The 12105-nt window shown below is 43.3% G+C and overlaps 1 protein-coding gene across 2 annotated transcripts in view; it reads right to left on the bottom strand.

The window, feature by feature from the left end:
* rcan3 (regulator of calcineurin 3) overlaps positions 1–12105 on the bottom strand; it is a 44440-nt gene that overhangs the window by 14917 nt on the left and 17418 nt on the right. The window contains exon 1 of one of the 2 annotated variants that reach the window (XM_041954543.1): positions 8516–8767. The exons of the other annotated variant lie outside the window; for it this stretch is intronic. Within the exon in view, the coding sequence (XP_041810477.1) occupies positions 8516–8602 (87 nt within the window). The 5' untranslated portion in view covers positions 8603–8767. Of the gene's footprint in view, positions 1–8515; positions 8768–12105 lie in introns of those variants that run through there. 2 annotated transcript variants of the gene reach the window in all.

Below are 12105 nucleotides of genomic sequence, written 5' to 3'. Positions count from 1 at the left end.
CTGGAGCGCCACTTGTTGGTATTCTTTGTATTATAGCTGGCTTTTCATTTGTTAGTATAGCTTCTCTTCGATCAACTTACCGCTAACTAAGCTAGCCTTTATGCTAGCTGTCCGAGACTTAAGTGCTGCTACTACAGTACAACCTTCTACATGACAGTTATTGTAGTAGCATGTGTTCAGACAGGATGCAAAGCAAATTTTAAATAAGGGATAATGCCCGACGAGGTGTCCATTATCAGAAATGAATGGACGAAGCGAAGTCCATTCATTTCTGATGATGGACACCTCGAAGGGCATTATCCTGCTTATACCATGGTCACTTACGAAAAAAATAAATATTAAATCAATTATGAATACCTTTATGTTGTTTTTTACCGTTCACAAGAAGCGGCTGAGCGGACTATTTAATATCTCTCGTTGTGACGCATTGCCAAGATAACCAGCTCTGGCCACAGAACCTGCAGCTTAGTCGGCCGCAGCTCTTATATTAGGCCTAATCAGTGGAGGGAAGTGAGATGATTGCTTAACGTTATGTTACGTTACAAAGTAGCATTTCAGAGGACAAGTGCACCTCTTACCGCCTGTGTTTGTCCAGAGGATGATGTGAAAATTCGGAAGTCTCTTAATGTTTTACCTGCCCATTTCGTGTTTTTCTTCGTGTTTACCTCGCCCTTTTCATCCTCTAAATTGTTCAGTTCCGCGGTGTCACCTCCTTGTGTCACATCTCCTTCTTATATTCTCTTCTCTCTTTCTCTTCTGCTGCATCCCAGTCTTCAAAATTATCAAATTCACCAAATAGATTAAATGAAACTATAAAATCACTCATGTTTTGTCTACTGTCTTGCCGTTGTGATAAATAAACTGTGAAATAACGTATGCTAACGTATGTTCTGAGTTTCTGTTGCCACGGTTACCAACTAGCGTTTGAGCCAGCGCAATAATTTAGAACAATCAGGCTATAAATTCTTTTATAGGTGTCCTATAACACTTTTTAACAGACACCCTGCAGCCAATCAGAATCGAGTATTCACCCAGACCATGGTGTAACACAAATTAATGGACTTTGACATCTGCGTGAGTTCAAAACGTTTTAACTTGAGAAAAGTATTTGTGACTTTAAGAATCTGCTTCATAAACTCACAGAAACGAAAAGAAAAAGATGAAAGAGGCTGGAGGGAAGTAACAGAAAGGAGGGAAGTAGTTTCTGGTGAGTTCAGAGTTCAGTTAGCGGCTGAGCTAAACACAAACACAGGCACGCTTCCATAGACGCAATCCTTTCCTAGCTAGCTTAAAGCTACCAGCTGTACAATAAACAAACAGGCTAGTGGTCAGATTTGCGTGAATGATGCATTCGCTTCACTTTCTGTCTGAACACACCTTCAGGCTAGTGTTGCTAACACAACATTCTAAGTAACTGTTTGGCTAACTGTACTTTTCTCTTTGTACTTTTAGTCTTGTGTGTACTGGATTAATTACTGTGCTGTACTTCCTGTGGGGGGCTTGTCTACACTTTCATTGCTCCAGTTTCTGTGTTTAGTTCGCTGCATAGCTGTGGACCTGCACACTTAGCGAGGACAGGAGAGACAAATGAATGTTGTCTTGAAAGTCGACGCCAGGAATAGCAAAGTTATTTATAATTCTACTACAAAAATATCTGCTTATGTATTTAAGATGCCTGTCATTTTATTGCTTCGGAAGACCTCCAGAGTTATTAAAGGAGTCTGGAACAACAAGAGTACTTAATCTGTGTTGAGTAATACAAAAATGCTTTTGGCATGTATATATAGTCTGCTCAGTGATGTTACACCACTGCTGGCTCTGCACTTAGCTTGGAAGTTTGTGGCCTGTGGTTCAGCACTAGGAACGACTGTAACCTACAGTTAGCTTGCTGACTACTTAGTATGTGTTACCAAAAAAACAAAAAAAACCCCAACAACTTAATACCAGCGGATAAACGCAGAGGTTGTGTGTGTTTGGTGACACACATGCAAACACGGCTTCTGTCAAAGCAGCCATTAACATTAGCATAGCAGCAAATCCTCAGTATTACAAAACAACCAAAACAACTCATGATTAATAGCTTTGTGCACATTGTGAGGGCTGCATAAGCACCGGGGAGGCATGTGAATGGGGCAAGTGTTATTACAGTGGGATCAATAGCTCCAGCGGGGAGTGCTATCGACAGGGGCCGGCGCTGCGGCGCTACACTGTCGCTCCCTCCGGGACAGCGTGTCCACAGCAGGGAGATTGAAATCAGTTTACAGCATGAGGGGACACATTAATCCTATTACCACCAATCTGGTCGTTATGGTTTGTATTGAGGCAGGATCTTTTCCTAGTCAGCAGCACTTAGGCCTCGGGTTGAAAACACACATGCACGCATAAATACACACACACACACATTCTCCTTACATCACACACTCTTAACATGCAAGTATGTCCACACAGTCACCCACACAGATTCACACACTTTACGAGCAACGGTAATCCAGAGAGCTACACAACGTTACATAAGGTGGCTAAGAGATGCTACAGCTCTTACCTTCAGCCACATCAGCATATGGACAGATGGGCGCTTTCTTTATCTGACAGTCTGACATCAGTGCATCACCTTGGTGGTGATGCAGCACCCGGCTCTAGTGATGATCAAGCATTATTGGAGCACAAGTACGAGCATGGCAGCACAAGTACTCAATTATTGTACTCTTTTACTTCATAATTCTGCTTTTTTACATTTCAGAAATACTTTTTTTAAACCATTTTCAGCTTGTTTTTTCTATTATACAGAGTGAGAGTGAAGAGGCGGACAGGATAGGAGGAGAGAGAGAAGGGGGCAGGACATGCAACAAAGTGACAGCAATGTTGCAGTTATGCAGCATGTGCAGTAACCACTCAGCGACCGTACTCTTCTCTGCACTGCATTTATTTCAAAACTTAAGATACTCGCTACTTTGCAGAATCAGATGATTAAACTATGGTCTGATCATTAAATAAAATGTGTTTAAATGTATTATTATATGTGAAATTACCCAGCAGCATACAAAGTAGTAAAATTTAGTCCCACCTTTTCCAGCTGCACCATGTTCATTCATGCATCATTTATAATCCGATTATATATTATATATTATTCTGGAACAGGACATTCTGCATAATGATACTTTTACTTTTGCTACTTGGTATATTTTGATTAAAGTACATTTATTCAAGTAAAATTTGCAGTGAAGTGAAAGTAAAAAATGCCTCTCACAGTTTTCCACAGCTTGTCTTGTCTAACCAACAGTCCAAAACTTCATGATATCAAACTGAGAAGAGCTGAAAATGCTGAAATCAGCCAGTGTTTATCATTTCTGCTTGATAAATTACTTCAATAAATGACTAATCAATTATCAGAACTGTAGTTAATTTTCTTTGTATTGACTAATAACCTTAATTTCAGCCTTAATATATGCACTTAAAAATGTGAACACTGCTTCACACGGTATTCATAAAGTTCGCCTTTCGCTTGCAGTATGGTGTGGACAATGGTCTGAAGCCCTACTGTATTCTCTTAAGGTCAGTGGTGTGGCATTGCTATTTTGGTCACTGAAGCTGCTTTGTCTTTGTCTTGCAGAGCTGTTTGTGTTGGACTGGAAATTCTTTTGGAAATTCTGACAGGAAAATTATGTTCGACCAGCAATTTCAATAACAAAGGCCAATCATTGTGTGACGCTGTTTCCCCACCTACTTCCTTGGCAAGTGAATTGTGTGCCTCTACATTCTATTGAAAGACCATTTTCTTTGCTTCTAATCTTATCACTTCATAGTCGTGCCGTGTTGGCCACACGGTAACCAGACACCCTGCCCAGGAGACTGTCCTTTGTTCTACGTCACCCTAACGGACACAGCGCTAACCTTTAGCTGACACCTGAGCCCCGCCACTTCTCTAGGGTTTCAGGCCGATGTGAGCTGCCCATCTCCACCTGCCTAGTGCCCAGACTGGGGGGAGAAGGCACACCTGAGCCCACTGCTCTGGCCCAGGATCGCTCAACCTTGCCAAGACGCAGATCTGGTTTCCTACCAGCACAGAACATGATACTGTCGCCGTCTACATCCATCCCGTCCGTCCTGCCGCTGCTCCTCTGCCTCTTGCCTTCACCTCAACAACTGGTCAGAGTGCATTACAACAGTGTTTTTAAATGCTGGGCCTGGATCATATCAAAATTCAGACCTGATTCATGTTTGATGAGTATGGAGTGAGAGGTCTGTCAGTGTCTTTTCTATAAATAATAAAACATTGCAGAGAAAATGACTAATTGAATGGTCAACTGTGCTGCCAGAATACTGAAGGCAAATTTCCATTTCATGTAATGCAATGGAAAATAATGTTTTCTTATCTCATCTCACGGCCAATGATTGATTACAACAGATCAACTGAGACAAGTAATAAATCTGCCGGGATGATACTTAAACTTGACTGTAATATAAAAATATGAGTAAGTATGAGTAAATATGAGTAAGTCACGGAGCTGAAACATTAGATGAGTAATTGATTAGTCCATCTACAGAAAAGTAATCTGCAAACATTTTGTCATTTTTCAAGCAAAAATGGCAAACATAACCTTGTTCCACCTTCTCAATTGTGAGGATTTTCTGCTTTTCTTTGTCTTATGTGATAATAAACTGAATATCTTTGGGTTCTAAATGGTCAGACAAATAAAAAAAGCAATTTAAAGACATCACCATGGGCTAGGAAACTGTGATGGCCATTCGCTGACATTTTAAAACCCAAGTGATTCATTGAGAAAATAATCTGCAGATTAATTAAAAACAATATCCACTCATCTAACCTTTACCCTCTACTCAGCCAGTAATTCAGCGTACCCAGAAAAGACTGAGAAACAGAAATACTCCACATGAGATATGTTAGAACACATCACATAAAGCGATGCATTGTTTTGTACCTTGCGTTGCTGCTTAGCTGCTCAAAATAGCTGTCACAAATTAAAGGGAATGGCGACACGTTATATAAGGTTCATCAAAAAAGACAGTGGGAGAGAAAGAAAACATCACAGGCGTCAGCATAATCACTCCAGTTTTGTGCCACTACAAAAAGCAGATTAGTCATCAAATCTCTCCTTCCTCATAACAAGCATAATTTCTGTGACGACAAAGCCTGAGAACAGACACATGACACACGTGACGGACGAAGAGACAGACAGTCAGACAGACAGGAGGACAGCAACGGAAAGCGACCCAGGTGGACGGAAACTTCTCCGGGCGTCCTCGGCGAGGAGTTGTGTGTGTGTTTGCTGACAGAGGTGTTTGTTGGTCCGTGAGTCCGCTGACTCACTGTTGTGGTTGGAGTGTGTGACTGTGTCAGTGTTACTACAGTGTGCTGTGTGTGGGAGAGCAAGCTTACACTGAAATCTCTGCTTAAATCTCTGCTGGTGTTTTAACAACAAGTTTCTCTATCATGAAGTGTGACTGGGTCATAATGTCCTGTTTTCCCCCAGTGCTTCCTAATAAAAACACCTTTAATTCAATGACACACTGAGGCCAGAGAGGCACTTAACAAGAGACAGAGCAGGTTATGGTTACGTAAATAATTTACATATAAACATATAAAAGAGGGAATAAATAGGCAAACATCAAACGGGTGAGTAAATAAATAAATAAATTGGATGTAAATGCCGGTGTTGAATCAAGCATGCGAGGTAACTGTAAAGGCTTGCGTCACGCTCTGTGTCCTGTAATACATTCACTGCCTGCCAACATGCTATGACCTTCACCATGTGTCCTGTGCTATCATCTGCTGATGCCGGTAGATTTTCCAGGTAATTACTGAGTTGTGACGAACACACACATACTACCGCGCCTGCCCACAGCTCTGGCCTCGCTAAACCCTTCAACGACAATAGCCCTTCTGTTTTCTGCAGCGCGGATGCAAAGCACTGTCCTGTGAAAGCCTACTGTACCACCACCTCTGCCATTATTGCAACAACAACCTGTCCTGTCCACAGCCTCTGTGTTTGGCTCATTAATGATGTAACCAGCGGGGCTCGAGCCAAGGCGTGGGCAAGCCATTTCGACTGTGTCAAAACAATGGCTCCGAAACACCGCAGCCAGTCACACAGCACCTCCTCTAATTAAAAACACACCATTCACTGATTTCCTTCATGTCGCCAATTCAGGCACCGTCACCTAATCTTTCTATAAATAGCAGCAATCCACATATTAGTTCACCCAAAGTGCTTTGCAACCAAACAGGAGTCTTGTGATTACTGTTTCTTATCTTCAGATTTGTAGATATTAATACAAACAGGGGCCTGAGATGGGCTCAGACCTTGTTGAATGATAATACAAACAAGAGCAGGGGCTGACAGGGAGGTGAGCTCAATTGGAGGCCGCTCCCCCCCACGTGCCCTGCTTTAATCTGCCCTCTCCCCCAGCGCTCTCCATCGCTCCCTGTGTGCCAGAAACCAGGATTAGTGGTGTTCTTTGTGTCATTCGAAAGTCAGCCCTCTGTCTGCTCTTTTAATTGTGCTCAGACCCCCTTTCCTTCGGGCGAGTCTGGGAGAGGTGGGCTGATTTGAGCTGTCTGACTGGGAGGTTCAGTGATGACTGGCCTGTCCGGTGGCAGCGTGAAGCCTGTCTGAGCTAACCGGGTTTCATTAACCAAAGTAAATCAGACAGAAATAAATGGCACGCGTGAGCCGAGTCTCTGCTTGCCAGTACAAGTCCTGTGTTGATCAGGACTATTATCGGTTGCATACAGAAGAAACCCTGCACAGTCAACACCTCTGAGGTTATACAGTGTACTCTACCTTGGAAATCTTAAAGATGATGACTGCTGTCTGATAATTACAGGACTACTGAACGGGGACACATTGGTGTCTTTCACCTTAGCTGGTCTGCAGTGTTTAGAAGGTGTAATGGGAGCAAACACAGCTGCCGCCTGGCTTGCAGACCACAGGGTGGGCCAGTGGCTGACACGCATTGTTTATGCTCATATGCGCAGGATGCTTGTCGGTAACATCAGATTACAATCACATGCCGTTCTTACTGTACGTGCAATTCATGCCATCATCGGCATGAGGACATTTCATACAGACACACGTAATCCCCTGGGCAGCTAGTGCAAGGCTTGTGATGCACATGCAGTCGCAAAAAAAGTGATGAAATATGGCTGAGCAAGGTGCTGTGGGGATGAGGGCGGGGTGGTCGGGGTGCTGAAAAACTGCTGCCTTTGGTTGCGAGAAACAGCTGAATTCAGCCTCCACCACACCAGCGCACATCAGCACTGAGGAGCGAGTGGCACAGAGGAAGAAAAACTTGATCGTGTGTCCACGCCAGAAAATGTCCCTCCACCTAAACACTGGCTGCCTGTGATGAACTATGTGTGTGTCTCTGAACACACACTCTGATCAGGGTTTTAGGTGATCCCAACTTGTGTCAGACTCCCGAGCTGGTTTTTATTCCTCCCCATTCCTGCGTCTCTTTCTGTGTCTTTGGTGATGAGTCAAATCAGACAAGCAGACAAGCAGCCAGCAGGTGAGGGAATATATTCTGACATGGAATTTCCAAAGGGTTTAGTGGGCGAGCCAAGCTTTGGCAGACCATCTGTGTGGCCTTTTAAGCCCCAAAACTGGCACGCTGCAGTGCCATAGGTGGGGTCCCAGGGCTCACTTTGAACACATTCAAGTGCAACTGCCTTCCTGCCCTGTGACTGACAGGCTACATATCGAATACCTGAGCACTGTCGTCGGGCAGGTCAATGAAATATAACTGTCGAGAGTGTTTCGTCTGTCAAATCTGAATTTCTAGTGACCTAAATGTAGTTTATGTAAAATTTTATTCAAACTCACACAAACCCTGCATCTTTATGGTCAGACTATTTATGATACAGCATATTAGCATTAATGTGACATCTGCATAATATTCCACGAATATATTCCCTGGTTGTTAGGGCTCCTTTTTTGGTATCCCATCTAACACAGTACACCTGCAATGCTGCTAGGATGAGGAGAGAGCAGAGATAAAGGGAGGGAGAAGGAGGTCTGTCCGCCACTGCGTCTAAAACTGCCTCACTTCTTTGCCTGCATGTGCCTTGCATGGACAATTCATCACACCCTCCCAGTCAACTTGCGCATCATCACCCAAAACCTCACGCTCTATAACTAACACAACGATACGAACGATTGGCGCATTTAGGATCTCTTTTTGCGTGTGTGTCTGTGTGTGTGTCCCATTCTTGCCGCGTATACCCATTTCTGCAATTCATCCAGCGTCAATCACTGTGCCGTGCGCGCGGCGCGGGACGTGCGCCTTGGCGAGCTGTGGCTCCCATTGATAAAAATCCTCGTCTGACAGAGAGAGAGGGAGAGAATGAGAGCTGCATTCAACGTCACCAAAGACATGCATGCAGTTCTACAGGGCAGCATGCAGTCCGTCCCCAGCAAACTGCTGCACAACCGCACCGCAAGGGCGCAAGCGTTACGATTCGCTGCGACGTGCATTTTGGGTGTAAAAACCGTACCTGCATCTTGTCTGATGTAAACACCTCGGTGTCTACTTCGCAGGCGATGATGGTCACCATCTCCAGTTTCATATTTATCGATGGCATTCCCCTTCGTGTTTGGGAAAAAAGGAGGAAATTGAGTAAAAGTCTTTCTCTTCTTCTCTAGTAGGTCGCAGAGCACAGAGGCGATCGGGTCCAGAAAGTTGATGTTGCGTCCAGCGGACTGTTCTGGTTGGTTTGATCGGCTTGGAGAGTTGCTGCTGGACTCTTCGCTGCACTGACGAGAGTGATGCTGCAGCAGCCGCGAAGACTCTCTCTCTCTACCTCTCCCTCCCTCCCTCCCTCTAATGCCCCCCTGGCTCCACATTGACGTCATTACCATCCTCACGTTCGTCGTGTTTTACGCCACTACAGCTTGACGAACCGTGCACTGCAGAGTCCACGGTCCGGTTTATTCCGCTTTCCCCCTCTATTTCGCTATGATTTATGTTCACCGCGATGATTGAGGGGAAAAAATGTGCCGCAAATTTTGAAAAATTCAGCTCATCCGCCAAACTGTACGCGGTGGATCAATCAGTGTCACCCTGACTCATCCCCTGCATTCCGACAGACAGCCGGTTGTTTACATTTGATGCCTTTGAATGATGCTGGTACATACGTACAGTACATTGAACGCAACACTGCAGGGGGTGGACATAATACCAGGAACACCTCACAGGTCATTGTAGGAGCCCCTCAGTAACAGTGCTGATCATGTTTAATATTTTTACAGCTACATGAGGGCTCACTTTGAAGAGAAGGATGGACAAAATAACAAAAACACCTTACAATGATGCAACCTAATGCAACATGTATTAGTTTTACAAAATCACCATCAAGTTAAATCAACATCCATGCAACACAATCACATCAGAAACTGAAATATACAAGGTCATACTTATTGGACTACATTAAACCAGTATAGATCATTTTAATTATAGATCATTGTTTCAATCAATTAGTTTTCCAGATGGTGAAATCTCAGAAAATAGTGGAAAAACCCACATTACAAGGCACTGAAAATAAATTCATTTTCTGTCATTCTGACAGTCCAAAAAACAATAAAAGGCCTATTCAGTTTACAACAGAAAAGACAGAAGGAAGCGAATCCTCAAGTTTGAAAAGCTGAGAGTGTTAATAATGAACAATTTAAACAATTAATTATTAATTATTGCCAATTCATTTTCTGTTTACTGACTAACTGATACAGTGACTAACTGTATCAGACCGGTAGGTCATGGGATGGTTACAGGGGTAGGAAACAAGATACATAACGCTATGTTTACTTATCCTTATCTTTACTGTGATGTTTTACTTTGTAGGAACCAAAAAAGTAGTCAAATGAATACAAAGAAGGGAAAAATCAAAGTACAGTCATGTAAAACCTATCCAAACGCTGTTTTACCATCAAATATTGTTTTATATAAATCATTATCTCAAATCACTGGCTCACTGACAGACATCCCAAGCACTGTTCGTTCCTGTCAAGGCGTACAGTAATTACATAACCACGCCTGTCAGATGCATGCGCCGGAATAAGTGCTGCCTTCAGTTGACATGGCTTCATGGGCTTCAGAGGAACAAACAACATGCTTATATGACGGTCACGCTCATGTGTTCAGTGCCAAAGCCGTTGACTCCCCACATGCTGTTAGCAGATACGGAGAGTTAACAGATATCTAATTTGGGCATTATAGTCTTCGGGGCAGATGCCTTGCTGATCCTGGCCAGACTAAGATATGAAAACTTTAAAAGAACGTCTTAGTGAGCCGTTCTATACTTTTAGTGCTGACTTGTTGATTGGAGATTAGCTGTACCGTGGCTCTTTCTCACTCACAACAAAGCAGCTGATGAAGCTGACTGCTGCCACAGCTCCTTCCCTATCAATTATGATGATACAGTTTGAGTTTCCACTTAGGCTGAAGACCAACCATTCCCACAGACATTAGTGCATTGCATAATATCCTAACAAACCATCTTTCCATCACTCAGATCATGCCTCTCTCTCTCTCTGCCCCTCCCTCCGTTTCATAATAATAATTGCCTGGCCGGCAGAGACAGCTAAGTCCCCTATAAGCCATTAATATTAAGGCTCTAGGCGGTGAAGGCTATTTATGTCTGATTGTGTCAGGCATTGTCCACGCTGTGCAGACGGGGAACATGAGTGAGATATGTGAGGATGACTGTGACATTCCTCCACCAGACAGCATCAGTCAGTCACCCAGTCTGGAACAATCCGCCTCTGAATGCCAAAAACGCCACACATCACACACTGTAACACGTTCTGAGCTGCATCGTCAGCTGCTTCATCTGCTGGGAGAGAAACTGTTCAATTCTTTCAAGTTACGGTAGTGAGAGCAGGCAGTATGGAAGATGCTACTTGACAGGTCTAGATATATTTTCAAAATCACCCCCACAGCTCATTAATCACAAGCTCAGAAGTGATAAAACAGTGCGCCTGTGTTGCCTTTTCTTTTAAAACTTCTCTGTTTTCTGGAATCTAATGTAGTCTTAGCTCGCCAAATGTTGTGATCATTTATTTATGCCTTGTTGGAAAATTCTCTTTTCACTTGCCCCTATTTACAAAGCCTTGGGTCAACAGAAGACAGTTCACTTGCCGTCTTGCTGATGGAAACTTCAGCTTTACTGATGCATACTCCTAAAAGCCATCCTGCCTGTACTTCACCTCATATTTAGTCTGGACTAGTTTAATCCAGTGTAACATGAGCTAGTCAATCCTATTCCACTCAAGTGTCACTGCAGCATTATATAGCAGTGATTCCCAACCAGGAGTATACAGAAAGACAGGAATAGCGCAGATATTCCAGAGTGTAAATGAATAAATAAATCAGGATTTAATAAAACAAACATGTCCATATATTTTGTTTCGGAGGAAAATAAATACACAAACAAATGATGATGTTTAGTAATTTTACTACTACAATAAGAAGCTACAGCTACAAGAAGCTGACTGTATGTCATGACCCGTGCCATGCACGCCGGCTTTTTGTTAAGTTTCCCATTGTGTGTTGTCTTTGTCTGGGTTTTGTCACATCCTGTTTTATTTTGAAGGTTCATGTTATGTGTCTTTGGGTTACTTTACTTCCTGCGTTTTCCATCCCTGTGATTGTCTGATTGTTTTCACCTGTGTGTCATTAGTGATCCCTCCTTGTGTATATAAGTCCGTGTCTTCCCCCCAGTCTTTGTTGGGTCGTTGTCTGCGGTACCTTGTTGTCTTGTCACCTTGCCATATACCTTAGCCATAGCCATAGCCATAGCCATAGCCATAGCCACAACCACAACCACAACCACAGCCATAGCCATAGCCATAGCCCCATAGTGAATGTTATTTGTTCAGTTTTCTTTGTTTGTTGTCGTGTTTCAGGTTATTGTCTTCTTGGTTTGTCTTTGTCCTTTGTTTGCCACTGTCCCAGTAAGTTTGTTTCTTGTCTTTTCTTGTCTTGTTTTATGTCAGTGGTCCACCATCCTCAGTGTTGTCTGCGTTTCCCTTGTTAGTTTGTGATTCCATGCCATAGTCCTATTGTGAGTGTTTTTGTTTGTAACTTTAA

Source organism: Chelmon rostratus, chromosome 15, assembly GCF_017976325.1.
Source record: "Chelmon rostratus isolate fCheRos1 chromosome 15, fCheRos1.pri, whole genome shotgun sequence".
NCBI lineage: Eukaryota > Metazoa > Chordata > Actinopteri > Chaetodontiformes > Chaetodontidae > Chelmon > Chelmon rostratus.
This window is presented reverse-complemented; position numbering and strand designations above follow the sequence as displayed.